At 34.1% G+C, this 22,174-nt stretch overlaps 1 protein-coding gene across 1 annotated transcript in view; it reads left to right on the top strand.

Moving 5' to 3' along the window:
- LOC123656240 (calmodulin-binding transcription activator 2) overlaps positions 1–14,117 on the top strand; it is a 41,018-nt gene extending 26,901 nt beyond the window's left edge. The window contains exons 5-19 of the mRNA XM_045591940.1: positions 79–1,110; positions 1,203–1,446; positions 1,618–1,841; positions 2,033–2,302; positions 3,304–3,494; positions 5,476–5,613; positions 5,686–5,780; positions 7,544–7,611; positions 8,339–8,481; positions 8,892–9,052; positions 9,811–9,947; positions 10,510–10,604; positions 11,511–11,585; positions 13,549–13,653; positions 14,039–14,117. Of these exons, the coding sequence (XP_045447896.1) occupies positions 79–1,110; positions 1,203–1,446; positions 1,618–1,841; positions 2,033–2,302; positions 3,304–3,494; positions 5,476–5,613; positions 5,686–5,780; positions 7,544–7,611; positions 8,339–8,481; positions 8,892–9,052; positions 9,811–9,947; positions 10,510–10,604; positions 11,511–11,585; positions 13,549–13,653; positions 14,039–14,117 (3,057 nt within the window). The remainder of the gene's footprint in view (positions 1–78; positions 1,111–1,202; positions 1,447–1,617; positions 1,842–2,032; positions 2,303–3,303; positions 3,495–5,475; positions 5,614–5,685; positions 5,781–7,543; positions 7,612–8,338; positions 8,482–8,891; positions 9,053–9,810; positions 9,948–10,509; positions 10,605–11,510; positions 11,586–13,548; positions 13,654–14,038) is intronic.
- The last annotated feature ends 8,057 nt before the right edge of the window (positions 14,118–22,174 follow it).

Below are 22,174 nucleotides of genomic sequence, written 5' to 3'. Positions count from 1 at the left end.
GTACGTGTTTTCCCTTTATGTGAACTTAAAAATATATTTCAAATATAAATAAAGACCTTTCCATAAATTCAAGTTTAGGGAAAAATGTTTCAGACAGCGGAGACAGTTGAAGCAATTGTTGGCCAGCTGATGGAGAAGCAACGTGCAGCGAGGGCAGCTGCTTTAGCTCGGCAACTCGAGTGTGGTTGTCCAGACTCCACCTGCCAAGATTCGAGGACGTGCGCCCATCCATTACGAAGGATGCAAACCGCTAAACCTCCTCCATCTGATCACCACGTTTCGTCAACTACGGGTCCTTCACCAAGACCTATGGCACAGCCACCAAGACAGTATACACGAGATCATCGACCCTCAACACAATCGTCGCCGTTGCTGCTCTCCTTAGGTCAGATACAGGGAGGCGGAGGATTACTCATATTGAATGGAACGAGTAATAGTTCACAGCAACACTCATCGCTAGTTTCGCCTCTATCAGTAACGTCCTTTGTGTGTGAAGAGCCAAGGGAAAGGTATCGACAGCAATATAAACCGACATTTGTCCTGAAAAGGGAAATTCCTGATAGTCAACAGACTACAGGAATAAATGCCACTGAGTCGACATTCGAAGTAGAAACTCGTGTTGAAGAAAAGGTAGAAGTAGAAAATTTTGATAGGAAAATTAAAATTGAGCCAAGAAGTCGGAATCATATAGTTGCTAGTGCACCAACTACGCCGTCTCGGTACCCCGATTTAGTTGAACGCTTAGAAAATAAAGTACAGGTGGAAAACTGTGATGATACGTTAATACTGTTAGGAACAGATGGCCATTTAGAAACTTCTAGTGGATTTTTTGATGAAACATTGGAATTATCTCATGAAGATATACAAAAAACTTTGTCAGCAAATATGCCAACTTGTGAGTTGGATCGAAGTGTAGTGAGGTCTGAGACAGCTAATGTTATGGTATCTGGAATAGATACGATGGATTTCATTGAAAGTTGTGAAGCAGTAGCATCACCTACACATGTCGTAGATGATAATGTATTTGTAAATCTGGACGCTTTTGATATGCTCGGTGATTTTCCAGAATTGGAAGTATTAGATCCAAGTACCATATCAACGAACCCTGTGGTAAGTCAAAAACGTTATTGAATATATATTTTTAATTTCGAATAATTAATTGTCTATATTCCCAATTTTGGTAGAATTTGTTTTCGTTTCAGACTTTGTGCGGTAATTCTCCTCCGGCTGAAGAAAATAACGATAAAATGCAAACTGATAGTCCAGGTGAAGGTGCTTTGAGCATCACAGATTATTCTCCAGAATGGGCGTATCCTGAAGGAGGCGTAAAGGTGCTAGTAGCAGGGCCTTGGACGGATACTTCAGATCAATATACTATTCTCTTTGATAACTTTCCGGTGCCCTCAATTTTAGTACAAAATGGCCTTCTTCGATGCTATTGTCCTGGTAATTGACATTTTTTTAAAATATAAAGTATATATTGAAAATTTAAATAATTTTATATTTATTAAGAATTCATTGATTTTTATCATTACAAATAATATTATTTTACTTACTACTAAGGGTAATTTAATTGAAATCTAAGCAAATTACAAAAATATATAATTGAAATTGCAGCTCACGAAGCTGGTTTAGCAGCAATGCAGGTAGCTCGTGGAGGCCGCGTTGTCTCTGACACGGTAGTGTTTGAATATAAAGCTGGTCCAGTTCTAGCGCCATCATCGCCAGCTTCAGCGCCTCTACCATCGTTGGATTTTAGACGTTTTTCGCTACTACAGCGCTTACAGCGTCTACACGAACGCTTACAATTGAAAACGGAACCTATGGATGATAACAATCAGGTATGAAAGATATAAAAATATTCATATCATTATAAATTTCATATTTGTATTGCTTCAAAAATAATTTTGAATTTTTTTAAGAAATTCGATTAGAGGATAACAATTTATGTTCACTTTCAACTTAACCATAAAAATTAATAAATTGGAGTTTTCTTAATATTTAACAAAAATAATTTTTGTTTAAATTTCAGATAGAAGACGTTAAGCTATACACTAACCCAAAATTTGAAGACCGTTTAGTATCATTTTGCCAATTGATAAGCAGTAGGTCTTTCGGGAATTCAGAGGGCTTTACTACAGACCCTGGGGAAGACAGCTCAACGATCCTGCATTTGTCTGCAGCTTTGGGATATACGAAGCTGACAACAGCGTTGTTGCGATGGAGGCAAGATGACAATAGCTTAGCTTTAGAAAAGGAAGTCAATTTAGGTGCAAGAGACTGCGATAACTGCACGCCATTGGTAATTGACCTTTTGACTATTCTAGAGTATTTGAGGTCATTTTGATTTCCGTCGTCATCACCAATCCACCTTTTAATTTTTTATGTACCTAAAGTATTTAGTTTAATTCAAATAAATACTAAGTATACGTTTTATATACTAAAGGAAAAATTGTAGGAACAAAATAAATGTATTCTAATTTCCCGATGAGTTACTAATGAATTATTTTTTGTTTTATTAATAAAATACCTATGTATATTTTAAAATAAAGCATTAAATCATATAAGGAACACATGAAAAAAATGTGTTCCATTCTACTTGATGTATGTTAAAATTTTGTTCTTTTATCTTTATATTTTCCAATTTTAACTAACCAAACCTTTATAATTTCTTTGACAAAATTTCTGTTTGACTATAATTTCTATGCTTTTATCACTAGCTATAATTTTTTGATCTTTGTATGAAAATAAGACAAAACTGTTAACTAGAAGACGAAATAATATATAAATAGTTTAAAGAAATTGCCCTTGACTCTAACTTGTACAGTGAATGAAATTGTGATAAAAATATAACTCAGAAGATAAAATAAATCTACAGATAGTTCAGAGCAACTACCCGTTACTCTGTATTTTATCTCTTCAGATGAGCTTGCAAGTGAGATGCCCGCGAGTGAATTTGCATTTAGTAACATCGCACTGTTGGGTATATGCCTCTTTTTCCATGTAGAATAAGGATTGGAGCTTAATCCACCACGCTGCTTTACTGCGGGTTGGCAAATATATACCCTTCTACGAGTTACGATCGCTTTCAGGTATTTATGATAACAAACGTGACCGACGGCTTAACGTGCTCTCGTGACAGACATCCAAACTGGAAAGGAATATTTGTACAAATACAAATATCCAACCCGAGCGGAAATCGAACCACCAAACCGTCGGTGTTTTAGGCTACTACTCGCATCACTACATCAGGGCAGTTGTTTTGACGATAGTTTACTGAAGCTACGTTTAACTCTGTACCAGATGCTCGCAAGTGCGGCGGGGCACGTGGAGACCGCAGTGGTGCTGGCGCGCTGGAGCGCGGGCACGCGGCGCGAGGCGGGCGCGCGCGCCGCCGCCGCCGCCGCGCGCCGCGCCGGACACGCGCGCCTCGCCGCGCTGCTCGACCGCATACACCCGCCCGCCGGCGACGCGGTCTTCCGGCGGCCGCACAGGTACCTCATACATACCATTATTACAGCCTATACAGTCCACTGCTGGACATAGGCCTCCACAAGTTTACGCCAAAAATAGCGTGAACTCATGTGTTTTGCCCATAGTCACCACGCTGGGCAGGCGGGTTGGTGACCGCAGGGCTGGCTTTGTCGCACCGAAGACGCTGCTGCCCGTCTTCGGCCTGTGTATTTCAAAGCCAGCAGTTGGATGGTTATCCCGCCACCGGTCGGCTTTTTAAGTTCCAAGGTGGTAGTGGAACTGTGTTATAACTTAGTCGCCTCTTACGACACCCACGGGAAGAGAGGGGGTGGCTATATTCTTTAGTACCGTAGCCACACAGTACCTCACTATTGACTATTGTCTTAATAGTATAATGTTTAGTTGCTATATTAAAAGAGTAGTTTGTTTGACTGAGGGCACAGCAGGAATTTCCTGCTCAAAATATGGAGCAGCCCGACTGGGGTAGTACCTCGACCTTACAGAAGATCACAGCTAAATAATACTGTTTTCAAGCAGTATTGTGTTCCTGTTGGTGAGTAAGGTGACCAGAGCTCCTGGGGGGGATTGGGGATTTGGTCGGCAACGCGCTTGCGATGCTTCTGGTGTTGCAGGCGTAAGCTACGGTAATCTCTTACCATCAGGAGCCGTACGCTTGTTTGCCGACCTAGTGATATAAAAAAAAAACTATCGAACAAGACATGTTCTAAATTTAAGTATTTAACAAATAAAGCTCGAAAGCCCGATTTCACTATACATATAAAAAAATTGGTTCGTTGAATGTAGGAAACGGGCGTAAGACTTTTTCTCTTTATCGTTCATAACGAAATTGTTTTCAATTATTTTAAGTGAATTGTTTTTAATGTCAGATTCTTTTTTGAATAGACTAATAAATATCCCTTTATTTTATTTGAATTTGGTCACTGAAATTTGTTTTTTTTTTTTGTTTTTACTGCATAATAATAATTATATCTTTTGTTATGGCAAAACGGATCTTTATTACTGAAATATTTCTGATTTAGATAGATAGATAGATAGATACTCTTTATTGTACACAACAACGATCAACACAATGACATATTCTATAATATAAAAATGAGTCGCTGAATGTGTTGCTAAGCGCAAAACTCGAGAACGGTTGGACCGATTTCGCTAATTCTTTTTTTTAAATATTCCTTGAAGTACGAGGATGGTTCTTACGGAGAGAAAAATTCTAAAAAAAAAATTAAATTTCCTGAAAAAGTCTAAAAACAACACTTTTCTATACTCCCATACAAAAGATTTGTGATAATACTTAAAAGTCACTGTTAGGCGATACGAAGTTCGCCGGGTCAGCTAGTTACAAATAAAAAACAGTGTACAAAGGCGGTCTTATCGCTAGAGTAGTGATCTCTTCCAGACAATCTTTGGGTATATAGGACACAGCGTAGTGAAAAAGCGGTAGGGAAGTGTACACAGAGAAGTGACAATTAGTGTCACCTAGAACAATATCAACTATCGAGTACAAATACACATACATATACAGCACAATACATACATAGATACATACATACAAACATATATATATACACATATATATACACACACATATATGTATATACACATACATACATACACATATATATACATACGCATAAAAATACTATACCTACATATAAACGAAATACATATAATATAGATAAAAGCATAGAATACAAAATACAAGTGAAGCAATACTCCTACATTTTGTTATGTAGAGATAAAAAAAAACAATTATGACGTACTAAGTGACAAATAGTGCGCCTTGAGGTATTTTTTAAAGCAAGACAGGGATTGGGCTTGTTTTATAGGAAGAGGTAGAGCGTTCCAAAGTTGAACAGCTTTAGCTGAAAAATAATTGGAGTAAAAAGAAGTAGTGTGAGCTGGAGTTTCGAGCATCAAAGTAGACTCAGATCTAAGATCTATCCTCTAATTTATATACGAGTCTACATACTTTAATTTCAGCTTGTCCCAAAAGAGCCGGGTTGGAAGCTTAGAGAGTAATCTCGTGAAGAGACCGTCAATTGATAGTGGCATCAACATGGCTGATGCCTTCAGATCCAGTTCTGCTATAGACAGGAACGATAGCAGTTCTTCAGCCAGGTAACTTAGATTGGACTCCTTAGAAATTTATGGTGCTAGTTATTATTTTTATGCGAGACATTCGAATTCCAGATGGGAGAGAAGTATGTCATTACCATTAGATTCCGACAATTCCGAAGATAGCCTCGGCGATTCCAAAATCGGACGAAGGATGGATCTCGCTCTCTGTAAGTTCAAATCCTTCTCTATTCATATTCATAGAAAGTTCAGTTTTCATTTGCAAAAGATTATTTATTTTCATCGGCACGGCGCCTAACTTTTTCGAAAAATCGAAATTTTTTATCGCAATTTTAGTTTCGCGTTCTATTTCGAGGTCTCGACGTTGTCAACGGTCGCCAGATCGAGAACTTGTTAAAAACAGGTCATTTAAAAAATTGGCTCAGTAGTTTTATTAGGTGTCGAGCGGCAGAAATTACCGTAGCCACCGACTTTATAATACTTTTATTTTAATTTAAAAGTAGATTGTACTAACGAATTGTTTTATGCGATTAAGTAGAAGATTTATTAAAAAGTGTAATATGTGTGGGGTGTGATGTATTTAAATGCGTATTCGCAAATCTGGCGTTATCGCGATACCTTGAGGGCAGCGCTGACTTGTCCGTCCGTCCAGGCGAGACGGCGGCGCGGCGCGCGAGCCCGCTCATAGACGTGGAGGCGCTGTCGCCGGCCGCGCCCGCGCTCCACCCGCCCGCAGGTCAGTTCGCTGCACGCGCGAAACGGTATAGACACGACCCGAGCGGCGCGCTGCTGACCTTCCGCAAGCAGCCACGAACGTCGGAGTCGATCTAGTTCAGACACCGATATAATCGGTTGTGTCAATAGCATGGCGCTACTAACGATGTACCGAAAACTGTTACTAATAAAAAAATTAATAAGGGTAGTGCGAAATAACCAAACAAAAAATTCGTATCTCGTTTAAGGAATACGACAAAGCGTTACGAATCTAGCCAGAGCTATGTGGCAGATTAAAAAATTGGCAGAAATGTGCGATGTTCAAAGAATTTATACCATCTCAAAATTGGCTGATATAATGAACACGGCATGAGTAAAACGTTCTATACCATTTCAAGTCGCAGCCAAACCTCCGCTCGACTTGTTTATCGATGTTGTAAATGTTGTAGTTGCATGGCCGCTCCGGCCTCCTCTTCGAAACGTCGTCTGTCTTTTCTTTGTCGCCAGTGTAGTTCTACGTCATCGCTATCGGTAGACCACTTGTAGATTCTTCTGTATTTGTATCCTATCGAGCGGAGATGCCCTGGTGTTGTCAGTAGTTACCTTTTAAAGTCGAACCGAATAATATTGATAATTGATATACATTTCTTCAGAAATCTTCTAGAAGTAAATATTTATCTTCAATCATGTAAACGAAAATAATTGTCAAATTATTCGGTTCCACTTACTCGATGTTGTCCTTCGGTGTCGCTTTCAATGGTTCGTATTGGTCTATCCACTATCACTGTACTTTCAGACACAACAGTTTTAAGTGGTTTCCTATCTTCAACAACATCTTTACACTCAATAACAAAAAAATTCTAAGAAGACGATTAAAAAATTTAATTCTACTATTCACGACAACAGTACAACACTGCATGATGGCTCAACTGCTTGCATGAATCGATATCTATGTAACGGCTTTTTATGTGTAGTTAAATAAACATTTGCAATCAAATTTAAAGGTAAGTATGCTTTCACGAAAGTTTGGTATTATTGCACCGATTTTTATTCTAAGCTATTCTATATCTATGTTTTGGTGTTTAACTGACTAACGAATAACGTGTGATAGTATATCCATATTTTCATATTGGCTCGAGCTAAACATCTGTAATAGAAAAATAATTCATTTTCAAAATTTTCTTCGTATAAAAACAATAAAATCTCTTGAAAGTTATAAATAGTATTTCCGAGATTCCACTATACCAAAATATTTCAGGGGAGCAGGATGACCGAGTGTTTACGTTGGCAGAGCAGATCATAGCGGCTATGCCAGAAAGAATAAAGGTAATCTAATAAAATTATTTAATAAATCAAGTAAAAAAAAAAAACTTAAGTACTGATATTTACTATACTTACTATCAATAACATCTACAATTTATAAAAATGTGGCTAATCTTAGTATCAAATTTTAGTGAAACCCGTAAAATTGGTGTCGAGTTAAGGTGACACTAGCATTACCAATTGCGCTATCTCATATTCGTAAACTCTTTACTACGAGTAACAACAAAAATTGAATTTGGTTAAAATTACGGTAACGGTTATTGTATGGATAACATTTCTCTCTTATAGAAGAAACAACTTATACCTATTAGAATGACAATCTGCGGAATGATAACTGATGGAGGGATTTGGGGTAGGGTCGGCAACATGCTTGTGACGCTTCTGGTGTTGCAAAGCTCGTAGTACAAAAAAAAGCATTTATAGCAACATCAGACTCAATTGAACATCTGAAATATAATAATTCGAAAAAAACAAATAATCAAAAAACGATGCTATTAAATAATATATACAATTCATAGGTGAAACAAGAAACAAACGATATAGAGGGAAGGATTAAAATATTATAACATAAGTTCACATAAATAGGCGCAACTGGAAATGTGATTGTTAGCGATTTATTTTGTTTCACTATATAAAAAAAAAATGAATACTTGTTTCATCAGTTTTGGACCTAAGAAGTATTAGTTGTTTTATATAATATTTAATATTTATTTATTTATTTAATACACAGAACGAAAGCTCTTCGCTTCTAAGCGGCTGCGACCTGGACAGCGGCGCCGGAGGCAGCGAGGACGCGCTGATGGTGCCCCTCCTTGACGACACCACCACCTTCAGCAGCGACTTCAGCTTCGAGTTCTGTGACAATACTTACAGGTACCTACAAAATAAATAGCCACATTAAATTAGGTTTTTAGTTATCTGTAAGCTTTTATACTAAAAATGGAATTTTAAAATGTTTCAAATCAAAATTGACAGATTTTAGGGTATGTATTTCAAAGATTATTAAATGAAATTTAAGCCTCCTACGTCGTTTGTAAGTGCTCCACATTGTGTGCATCTCCAAACATCTTAAAACATCTTCAACATATTTTACACATTGTAAATGATCACTAATATACTTTACGCATTGTATATGATCAATAATATTATTTAATGATATTGTCATTAGTCACTTTACCTGTCGGCTGTCCATCTCTTTGCCACGATTGACCATAGTTTGCATTAAAAATAATAGTATTTATTGTAATGTGAGGATTAATTTGATTTAATTCTTGATTTTCCAGATACTGCGGCGGTTCGACCCCATGTTCTTCAGGATCAGTGTCGCCGGGGTCAGCGCTGTCCCCTCCTCCAGAGTCACCGCGGACTTCACTACCCACGTCATCAGCAACTCTTCAGGAATTCTTGAACACTACTACGCATTTTTCAAGTCTCACTCTCAATGGTTTGTTACTTTTTTATATCAAAACCTATTAACTAATGTCTATGTACTTTACTTTTTATTTTATCGCGAAACTTAAAAAGCACACGGCATTAATGAAAAATTAAGACCACTACAAATAGCTCATCCAATTGTCTGGAGCAGATTTTGAACACTAGTGAACCACTGCGCTAAGACATTATTGATATAACATACCTTGAGCAAAATTAGCGTCAATATTAAACCAGTAACATCATCTACAACTATGTGTTCATATTATATGAACACTATTATTTTTTGTTAATTGACATTTTGGAACTGCTTGCACTATTGCGAGTCTTCCGTGACGATAGCGTCTGCAACATCGTTAAATTATCAGGAGTTTCAAAATAACAATCTCAATCAGAAAAGTAAAAGTGTTGATGCATTCAGCCTTTAACATTCCACTTTTGGGCATTGGCCTCTTTCTCCATATAGGAGAAGGATTAGACCTTAATCCACCACGTTGCTCATATATCTCTCGGATATCCCTATCGCGAGTAACAATCGCCATCAGGTATATGTGATAACTACCGGAACCGACGGCTTAACGCGCTCTCCGAGGCACCTCACCGCAACAGAGAACCACAAGAACACATCCAAACCGAAAAGGAATATTTGTACAAATACAATCCATCCGTCGGTGTTTTAGGCGACTACTCGCGCCGCTACACTATAGTGGTCGTTAAAAATGATGATGTTAATTGTAAAAGCTTAAAAAGTAACAATGTGTTTGTACACAGATCGCGAGCAACGCGAGTTGTACTCGGCCGCGATAACCATCCAGAAGGCGTACCGCCAGTACCGCGGCCGGCAGCTGCAGCGGCGTGCCGCCGCCGCCGCCATCACCATACAGAACTGCTATCGGCGCTACAAGCAGGTCCGATCTTATTTGTATTTTTTTTAGACGCCTGCAATACCAGAAGCATCGCAAGCGTGTTGCCGACCCAATCCCCAATCCCCCCAGGAGCTCTGGTCACCTTGCTCACCAACAGGAACACAATACTGCTTGAAAATAGTATTATTTTGATGTGGTCTTCTGTAAGGTCGAGGTACTACCCCAGTCGGGCTGTTCCATATTTTGAGCAGGAAATTCCTGCTGTGCCCTACCTCAGTTAAATGTAGTATCCATTTTAACTTACACAGAGTATTGAAATTAATTTCCTTTGTATGGTTTATGTTCTGTTCTTTCATCCGTAGCTTCTGATAGTATGCTTAGGGAATAACTCCTTTACTTGTCCTTTGAAATGTTAATAGTGTTTCTTGATAATATCGTAAATTAACATTTAAAAGGGCTATTCTAAGTTTACTACAACTCATTTATTATTAGTGATCTAAAATTAAATTGAAATAAATACACGAGCGGGAACCTACCGATACGCGCCAACGCACCACTATACCAGAGCGGTCGTCAGAAATGTATAACGTTGGTGACATTCCAGTTCGCGTACCTGAAGCAGATGCACGCGGCGGCGACGGTGATCCAGCGCGGCTACCGCTCGCTGCGGGAGCGCCGCCTCGTCGCCGCGCCCGTCAAGTGAGTGCTCTGCTTCGTACTGTTGGGGAACATCTGGGCGCTATTACATCCATCCGTCAGCCTTTAATACTACTGGATTAGGCCTCACTACTTGCCTGTCGCTGGAGGGATCCTGTTGCCTGCAGATCCGGGACCCTCCAATTAAAGCGGCTGAAGGCTCCCGCAGGGGTTTTGGTCGGTAGTGCACCCCCATGTGCTAAGCCGACGTACGGTCTAGGAATGACTACCCGGGCAACCTGGATATTACCCGTAAATGGGTTACCCTGCGATATCAAAAAAAAAAAGGCCTCACTACTTGTGTTCGACACTACATCCGGTCTTGCGGCTTCTCACCACTCTATCCGGTCTTGCGTCTTCCCGCTGTATTATTAAGGTCTTCTCCTTGCAAAATGGCCTGCCCGTTCAGGTCTTAATTGATGTTTTCAAAAAATTGCCATTATTTTAACCGTATTATGATAAAGTTGAATAGATTAATCCGTCAGTTAGTCAGCTCAGCCTATTGTAGTCCACTGCTGGATATAGGCCTCCCCAAGTTCGCGCCAGACATCCCGGTTTTCCGCAATTCTCATCCAGCCTACACCGGCAATCTTACGTAGATCGTTGGTCCAACGGGCCAGAGAACGTCCTACACTGCGTTTGCCACGACATGGTCGCCACTCCAGGCCATCTGCTTCAGCAGCCATCGATCCTGCGACAGCCACTTCAACTTGCTAATTCTGTGGGCTATGTCGGCTACTTTCGTTCTCTCGCGGATAGTCTCATTCCTAATCCTATCTTTGAGAAAAACCCCAAGCATAGTCCGATTAATCCTTCGTTTTTCCTTTAGTAAACAATTTGTTATTATAATCATACACAACATGTAATTTATTTTAAAGTTAGAATTTCATAAAAGTTTATATTTCACAGACGGACATACTCTCAGAGGCGTCAAAATCAGGCAGCGAGAAAAATACAACAATTTATGAGGCAGTCCAAAATCAAGTATGTACCACGTTTTTATTTCTTAAATGATATTTGTAAAAAAATCTTAAAATTATACTATTATTTTATAAATATTTATTGCCGTAGATAACATTTTAGAAAAACAGAAAAATAGATATATTATTTAAAAAAACGTGTGATGTCGTGGGACACCAGATAGGAAGCGAATGTCGGCTACAAAACAATTCTATCATAATTTTAAAAGTATTGTAGCAAAATCTACGCTTTTATATTAAAAAAAAAAAAAAACTGTAGGAATAACATCGATTAAAATTTGAGGAAACATCTTGCTTGCATAAAAACGTGTGTGTGTGTGTGTGTGTGTGTGTGTGTGTGTGTGTGTGTGTGTAAATCACACATGCCAGAAGTGAAATTTCTGAAAAGTTGTGGAAAGGTAGTTGTGATTTATTGTATTCACGATGATCACGGTCTTGTGAAAAAGGTCGTATGCGCCATGCAAAACACGTCGTTTACGCGTTTTAAGCACTAATGTATTTATTCCATTTGTATACGAGGATATGTATAGTATGTATGTGTTTGTTTCTTTATAGTGACGCATTTTATATCGAGTTGTATCGAGTTTCAAATCACAGTGATTCTAAAGAACTTTCACTTCAAAATTGTAATTTAATATGTTATACTCAATTAAAATTTCTGTGTATACCTAAAAAATTAAATACTTGAATCCTCGTGTCCCTAATATCTGTATTTATATTAAATGTAATATTAACATAAATTGTAAACATGATATCGAAGTTACGATCAACGTGCAAATCTTTTACCCCTTAGGGTAAAATAAAAAATAAATAGGACTAGGAGATAAGTATATGGAGGGATGTGACATTAACTGGCTGAAATTAGGAATAAGTGACTACTGCCAATTTTGCACATACTTAATTATTAAGTTCTGATTTTCTAATGGATTGCGTTTGGCGAGTTAAGATGAAAGTGGGGTATTGCTATTTAATGTAGAAAAATAAATATCTTTTAATTTATGAATACTTTAGAAATGTCCTTTGTATTATATTTGTTTAAATATATTTTGCCAACTGCATCCCATAAAAAAACTAGAATACATTAATAGGCCGTACAGTTGCAACTATAAATTGTTTAGAAGTTGAAGTTGAATTAGAAATGCGATTATTTATATTTGTATAAAGGCTTTGTGAAATAACACTTGATTTAAGGTCACTTGTTTGGAAATCTACTATCCATAGTACATTTAACATTTTTGGCATGTAACATTTTTGGGTCTCAGTTCATCAATTATAAACACCTAGTAACAATCTTTATTCTATTGATTAGACAATGATCCGCCAAGCATAGCGGATCAGCAAACTCACGGGCTGTTTAAATTCAGTTAGTTTTAATTATGGGACTCATCTACTCTACTACTACTAGTGAAAGTGGTACGATTGGTTTTAAATGTTCCAATTTCTTTCACGCAACTAGTACTTGGGAGGAATTTACGACAAACGTAAGTTTTTCAAAATCTCTTAGTGATATCTATAAAAAAGCATCTAAAAGTGAATTAACAATGAAATAACATTTCTACCTATTTCCACTTTATTGGAATATATAAGTTATGTAACTCGGACGTGATTCTGTAAAAATTTCTCTATACCAAACTTTCTGGTAAAGTCACGTTTCACATTTAATGTGCGGTTACGCACGTACACGCCTAAATAAGACATAATATGTCGAACCCTTTAAAATAATTTGTCCCATACGTTACCTGAATTACTTACTTCACGATTCCAACTTTTCTCTCCCTGTGTGTGTTTTTCTAATATATTTATCAGCTGCTGGATATTTAAAATTGAACGAAGCTTTCATCCTATTCTCTTTGAGAATCAAAAATTAAGGCAGATTATTGTAATGCGACAGATTTGTAGGGACTTTGTAGATTACATTTGGAACCTAATTGAATACTTTGATGAAAATATAACGATTTGGTCTACAGGTTGCAGAGCGAACGAGCCGCAAACGCGAAGGTGGCCCGGCTATCCCCGGATGCCCACCAAAACTTGTCGCAGCCCACCACCAGTACAGCACCCACGCCCAATAGGTGAATATGTAAACCTTAGTGATAATTAAATATACATAACTGAGATTGGGTACAGCAGGAAATATCCCTTAGTAAATATCCATTAGTAAGATTACACCCGTGGCGAGTAAGATGGCTTGAAGATGAGATGACGTGAAGATGAGAAAGGAATTGGGGATAGGGTCAGAAAAACGTAATATATACTAATTTTCTAAGAAAATCTTTTCAAAGTTATATAATGAATTTCTCTGCATTTGGATCCGCTGCAAAATAACTTAATGTGGACATTTACCAATATCAAAATCTTACTGCTTATTTAAATCACAAATTTAGTACGATAATTTTGTAAAGATTATGAAATAAAACATTTAAAGAACCAAAAGGATAATAATAACAATTGTTACAGAATCATTGACTACTTAGCACCTGAATCACCAATGGACGCAGATGATGACCTTTTGATCGAGCTTCTGTTTAAAATGTGACCTGACTCTGCAGTTTATTCCTATAAAAACGCTTAAACTTTGGGTTTCGAATTAAATAATTTTGCAAACGTTTAAACGATGAAAAGATTGCATGCATCAAGATTTTTAATAAAATAATTGTATACCTATAATTTGAGTGGAAACTGCCGGAGTTTGGAGCTGATTTCTTTGGCTTCGAATAATTTTAGTAGTTTTAACCGGATACAAAATTATATTATATATTTGACAATTCAAAGAAGCATCGGTCTCATGAAACTTATAAAACGACGTACTGCCTTCTTTAGTAATTTTTAATCATGATCATCTTACTATAAAGCACCTATTTTCCTCAAACAGGTTTCATAGAAGTTGTGACGTAACTCAGGCCTTGAATTTAAAAATCTCAGTATTTTCTTCATTCTCCATTGTTTTCTCCGTAGAGTGTTTTGACCATGACACTGTTTTGTTTTGATTCAAATGTATTCTTTCCTTGCAAATTTATTTTGATATCTCGTTTTGATTCGTTTTGAAAAACCTTGTTCATATTTTCGACCTTGATTTCATCTTTGCGTTTAACTCTTCAGGTCATAGACAGGGTTATATTTAGTATAAATTTTATCGTATTTGTATTATATTTTCATAATGTATTTTTGAGAAATTTGTTTAGGGCGTTTATTGGAATCATATTTTTGAAAACTCTAAATTGAATGTAACGTAATTTTCTTAGATCATCTGTAATATTGGCAGCGTTTAACTAAAATTTATATTCGTTGACGGCACTACTTTAAAGAAAAATTGGAAAAAAATACATTTTTGTGCATTTACGATAAAATTGGAGGAATCGATCGTGTGTTACGTTTACCCGCTTTCAGAGCAAGAGTTTGAGAAATTCGAATCTTGCAATTTTTTAGCTCTATTTATTTTTTTTCACGGTGGAGTTAAAAGTAAGTAGGTTAAGTACAAATTCAAATTATTAAAAAGCCACTGTTCTTATAAAGTAGATGCACCTAGCGTATAATACAATAAACCCGACGAGCTGTGAGTATTTTGAGATTTTATCGTATTTAAGAAAAAAAGTACTTAGTTTTACTATTGGTCTAAAATTTACCATATAGGTTTCATTCCAGCCTAAATAGATTAATTCTCTTTCAGTATATGCAAAAAAAAAAACAGAAGAAAAACACACTAAAAATGTTTTAAACATTTCTGTAGATAACACCAGTCTTATGAAAATTTTCGGACTATCACTGTTTATTGTTTCATCATTGTTGAGACTTCATTTAAATGTTACGATATAGTTTATTAAACATTTTCAATTTTTCCCATCCCTAGTTCCTACTTCAATAACTATTATAATTAATGAATTATCGATACAACAATTTAATAATTAGTTCATTAGATAGATAACTTTTGTTTTAGATCCTCGATAATGCTAAATGCCATAATAATCTAGCGTTCATGAAAAAAATAAGGTTGTGCACCACTTAATATAGAAATAACTACCTAAATATTCCCTTTTTCTGAATTCTCTGATATTTTAACGTAGATATATAGATGATAGTATAAGGTATTAGAAGTAACCATAGCTTAACAATAAGACGACGTGCTGCCGTCGAGATATTTTCGATTCGTATTTTTATAAAGCAAAAGTTACGAATGACTATGATTGCTTTGCTTGTGCAGGGCCGTGGAACAGAATTCTTACTTACTTTACACACCACATTTATTGTTTCCACATCTTTATCGATTTCGACTTCAACTATAGGCTTATGTTTTAAATCATTTTCGATCTGATGATTATAATGATTTAGGAAGTTATTTTATTCAACTTTCAGTCTTGCATCCTTTACCAGTAATTTACTTTCGATAAGACTAGAAAGGCCCGGAGTTGTCATACGGATAAGGATGTTTGTATGTTGTTAACAGTATTCGATGTTTTAAATATAATTGGTGGAAATACGGTTAATTTAAGATCAACGGTACACACAGTTTATAGTTGATAGTTTTATGAACAGGATCGTATTGTTAATAATATATGAGCAATTGTCAGATGAATTATATGAATGTAACGCGACGCAGTTCGAGAATAACCGTCCAGTTGTGGCGGCTTTTGCACCCTCTGGTGGCGTAAAGGCAAAAGTCGCATTACAAGCGAAAAACACCCTAACGACTTTGACTATAGTGACGCGATTCGCTTGCAAGGCACGGGGCACCCGAGGGCGCACGAATGCAACATGTACATTTTATATTTTTGGATTGCTAACTTTAAGATGTTATATTTATATATGTATATGTAGTGATGGCGGGTACGAAACCAGTATTTCGAAATGTATTGCGCCAAAAGTTTTGATGTATTCATTTTCCAATAAAATTCTCTCGTTTTTCTTTTATCGAATGAATAGTTCGTTTAGCTAGTGGTCATGTATATATTTTTGGATAAAGTGCACGATTGCTTTCGGAACGCCGACGATATAAATATAAGGGGGTAGACGAAGATTGTAAAACGGCAAAGAGTATTTTTAACGATAACGCAGAACCTCTGAAAGCAATAATATTTTTGTGGTAAGAAAATTACTCCGATTTATAGAAAAAGAGTATTTTATTATCCACGCGATCGTCACAGAACAGTTGAAATATAGGACGCTTTTTAGTGCTACCGTAAAATGTGCTCCGATTTTAACAAAAAATTGAAAATCATTAAAAAATACCGCCGTAAGTGACTTATTAGTTGCGAAATATGCTTAGTTGAATTCGCTTCCTCGGAAAGATAACTAGAGCGAATTTGATTTAGACGATTCGATAGCCGAATATACATAAATAGATAGAAATTATTTTCTTAGTGCAATAAATACTAATTTTAGAACTATTTACAGGCATGAGTATTTCAAGCGAAAAAAAAAATTAGCTCCAGTCTTAGCGATTTTAGCATTTTGTAATAAAAAAAAAGAGAATAATTTGAAAAATCCATCGGGGCACATGATTATGGCACGCGTTAGTTATTGACCACAGCTAAAATATAGTGCACTAGACGTAGAGATAGTTAGATAAATTACTAATTATGTAAATGAAATAATAAAAAAAAGAAATCTTGAAATCTATAAATAGAATTAAAATTTAAAAGTTTAACTCATACTTTTTATTATTATATTGATAAGAAGCTTGTTCACACATTATAAAAATCGTATTTAGGAAGTATTGTTAAGAATAATGAATAGAGACGAACAAATTGAAAATGAGTGACATGATAGTGAGTGATGATGGAGTTTAAGTTTATGGGTGGGCTGTTATTACAGGATCTTCCGTACATAAAATATATAGACAGTCTGAAAAAATTACATTGAAAAATGAGGACAATTAAAGTCTAGTAAAAGTTCATTTATATAGATGATTCTTTTATCATATAAGAAACTCTTAAAAATATCTCTTTTGCACATATGTGGTTATAAACAAAGCAAAATAATGTAAATGTGATCATCTTTAGACATTCTCGTTGAGACTTTGAAGTTGAGAAGTTTATAAATTTTGTCTAAGTCGTCATAATAATTTAAAAAAAAAATATTTGTTAACATTTTTCTGGGTTAAACTTTTTTCTCAAAAATATTTTGAAGTTTCTAATGTGATTTATTATTTGGTCGGAATTATTGGAAAAAATATAAAAATCAAAGTTGTTAATTTAGTATTTTTGTAATAATTCAAATTCTATCGTCTATATATTTTATGTAAATATAAATAAAAGCCTGTAATATTATGATATTCTAATTGTTTACGAAGCTACGCCAAAGGCGAATTACTTTAATATTGTGATAAAAGTTGCGAGAAAAATTGATTTGAAGCGTTTTAATATTATAAGATAATAATAGTTTAAGCTATTAATTTTTTTAGGCGTTTCTTGTTTGCGTTGCGGTAGCTTGCTTTACAAATAGGTTGATAGTTTTCACTGAAAATGTATATATGTATGTATAATATGCTATAGTAACATATTTTGTGTCCGTTCTTATATTATTACATATTACAATAGCGATATTGTTATTGTGTTTAAAAATCTCAAACATGAATTCCTACTATAATTTTAAGCGTTACGACATTTACGTCACGAATACTACTTGTGTTCACTGAGATACTTATTCCCGATTACTATATTCAAAAAAACGATCCTTTATTCGAAAACGGTTCGTTAGCATAACCTTTCGTTTTTTCCGATATAACAACCGGATTTTAATGTATACACTCATATTTAGTGTATGTATACAGTCAGTTTAAATTTAAACCTGTTATTTTGCTGTTTATTATGTGACAGTTTCATAACTATTTTACTTCTAATTTAATTAAATCTTTCCTGTATTAAAAGATAATTATTGTGGCCTATAAAATAATAGAAAAAACAATGTACCTATTTAATTTCAGTTATAAACAAAATTTAATGATTATATTCTGTATAGCTCAACAGTGTCAACATATAATTGTTGTCAGAGATTTATTATTTTAAGTTATTTAGATCTTGTGCAATCAATAACTGGTTATTTGTTATTAGTCAAATATCAGTTATTTTTTTAATCAGTGAAGTATCAACCTACGATTTTAAATTTTATTTTTAATTAAAGCCTGCCTACCTATAATCTTGCATATCAATTAGATATTATGTATTTATAAAAGTTTTTCAAATTATTGTATTTCTTGATTTCTATGTAAAACGCTAGATTTTTTTTATTATTTATTTGTTATTTTTTTGGGTAGCAATTGTTTTAATAGGGTTGTCAACGTCTTTTTCTTTTGTGTACTTAATTTATCCTTTTATATTTCGTGGTATAAGGCCATATTTTTATTATACCGTATTAGTAATAGTTAGGGATTCTATGATTTTATTGGCATATAAAATAGTTCTTACGTTAGATATATTTCTACTAATGAATAAATCGTTAAACTTTGATTCCGTGCATTTTCTTAAATTCACATTCTTGTTAATTTGAATGATTGTTAAGATTTTATTTTACCGTTATAATTTCTTAATGTTATGCCCCTATTTTTATAGTTAAACTAGAAATGTTGCTTAAAACAATTTTTATATTGTAGCGTATACGTATTTGATAGCAAATTTTTATGAGGTTATTTTTTTAATATTTAAAAATAATATGATGTATTTAATTTGTACGCAATGTAATCGTTATAATTATTAGTTTTTCTTTACGATAGAGTGTAAAACGTTGTTATGTACTGCCAGTTCTGAGGTTCTAACACCAACTAATGCGAGAAAAATCGTTGTAAGGTATGTATGTATATTGTCCTGGGACGACTTTACTATCATAATTTGATATTTATATAAATCGCTTATTCGATTTAATTCTGATACATCGACTTTACTTTAATATACTTTTCTTTCATTTACGAATAAATCGATTAAGCGCCGTGTTTTATCGACATAGAAAAAAATTAAGCGTCACTCTTGTCAACCAATCGGAGTGGTGATGCTGTTTTGTAACCTTCCGATTGGTTATTTTGTACTAGAAGTTATTTCTCTTACTTGTATTAAGGAAAACGAAAAATTCCATTTTTGAATAATAATAACAAACTCGAAAATATATTTGTTTATTTAAATTATATTGTATCGAATAATTTTCTTAAAAACATTCCAAGATTAATAAGTTTGTTTAAATTATTTAGATTGTTTTGTGTATTTGATACTTAAATAGCTCTGAATTTGTATAATGATAATGACGCTTTATATTATTTAAATAAATATTTTCAATAGTAATAAAAAAAATTTGGAATTGTTAATATTATGTGTATTAATAATGGAGTGGATAGGTAAAATAACGAAAAGTGGCCGTTGTATATTGCCAAATATTTGAAAATTATAATTTCGTGATAAAATTGAAAAATAATGTTTTAATAACTGCTAATTAATACGCGCGAAATAAATTTTAAATCTGTATACAATATATACATATGTTTTTGATAAAATATTAAAATATAAGTTACATATTGGATGATATATTAAATACAAAATTCCGTTTGCCCTTTAGGTAGTACAGAAGTTTGGAGTGTATCAAGTAGTAGTAGAGAACTACCCACTGACATGACGTCACCAGAAGCTTTTTGAAAATCTTTTCTTAATCTAGAAATGTTCTATGAAATTAAAATAATAACAAAGTACAATATAAGCAATAAATCTTATCGACAATAATATGAAAGATAGGTTATTTATTCAATAAATTTTTTAAATAAACCTCCGAAAAGCCATTTAAAAACACGTTTAAGGGGACTTAAAAACTAAATGACTAAATGTCACTAAATCTAAAAATTACTCCAGTGCTTAAAACTTGTGAAGGCAGCTATCCGTTCTAATTAGTTTTTATAATCTTTTTTCAATGAAAACTAAAAAGTATTAAATTTTCAAATTGTATAAGCTTTGAAATTATGTTTGGATTTATTATTCATTTGACTATTTATGGAACTTATTTATCGACATACAACGATGAAGAATAGTAGACAGAATATAGTTTAGTTTCAGCTTTATCTTTTTTTACTCTATAAAACTGTTTAACTAAGTTCAGATTATATAGCAAACTCATTATACAATCACATAAATTTAATAATAATTAATAACAGATGTTGATGTGTTCCTAAGCCTTTATAAGCTTAAATGTCTTCATTAATATATATACAGGATCTGTTTTAACTGAGTTTTACTCATACATGAAACAAATAAGAAGTTGCCATTCCAATTAAATCATAACAAGGCATCAAAGGAGCGCGTTTTTCCGAATGACAGAACAGAATTAACGAGCGCACGTAACTTGTATTTTTTTTTCTGTTGTCATGGCGATCAAATTAATATACTTTTTTATGTCAATAATACACATATGTGTAATATCTAATGTGACAGTTATTATTAACTAGCTGATCAGACGAACTTGTTACTACCATATTTTTGTGAATGTATATTTTAGAATGAAGTTACTTATCGCGCGGTATTGCTGCGGGGTGCTGAGCGGGATGGGAGTGAGATCGAAAAAGCGTAACAAGACATTTTTTCGACACTTATTGCTACTAAAACGTACTATATACATTTGTTTTTTATTTTATTTTATTTATTTATTACTATACTATATATAGTATAATAGGCGACTTATGGCTAATTTTCCATTTCTTCCAAACAACCCAAATCCCAAAAAATATCTAATTTTGTGGTGGTACACAAACGTGTCTAAAATAAAATTTAACAAATATTAATAATTGTAAAATATTTGTGTAAATAATACGTATTATTAATGCTGTTATTTATGTTGGTAGCTGTATGAGGCATTATTTTCTATTTTAATGTATCGACAATTTAAAACTAACAATTGTAATCAGTATTAACTAGTGGAACAAAATATTTTTAGATTACTTCTTAATTAAGTTTTTATTATATTATTCTGTTCTTTATTATTATATTGTAATTTAAACATAGCTTCTCCAATGTATTTTATTATTATAGTATAGTATTGTATTATAATAAAATATCCTCGATTTTACCTTACCATTCCATTATCAATAACAAAATAATAATTATTATTTCGTTTTTAAAAATAAAAATGTGATTAAATGAATGTTGGACAAGTACGAGACTAGTAACTGTGTACTTTGAAAACGAAAATAATCTTCCTTTGTAATTATTATATTCTATAAACACTACAAAATTGTGATTCAAAGCAATTTAAAATATATCTGCTGATTAATTATTATTTATTGTTTGGTTTACCTCGTCGCCCTAAAATGCCCGTGAGTTTCTAAAATCTAAATCACTCACACTATATATATAAAAATAATTTCGTTGCTGACGAACACATGGTTATCATTAAATATTTTCGAAAAAATACGCATTAACTTTCCAGAACTTTGTAAACCTCGAAAAACAAATCTACAACAATATACGAGTAAAAAGACCGGTCATTCCTCAGTAATTACGAGGGCGCGTTTTAATATTCGCAGAATAGGAGGTATTGAGTAAAAATAAAAACACAAAATAATTTTTCTTTTATATATTCACCTACAAGACGAATACATTTTTCAGAACTTTCAATTAACTCATTTATACC

This window comes from Melitaea cinxia, chromosome 9 (genome assembly GCF_905220565.1).
Source record: "Melitaea cinxia chromosome 9, ilMelCinx1.1, whole genome shotgun sequence".
In the NCBI taxonomy this organism is placed as follows: domain Eukaryota; kingdom Metazoa; phylum Arthropoda; class Insecta; order Lepidoptera; family Nymphalidae; genus Melitaea; species Melitaea cinxia.
Note: the sequence above shows the minus strand (reverse complement) of the source record. Positions and strands in the feature narration are given on the sequence as shown.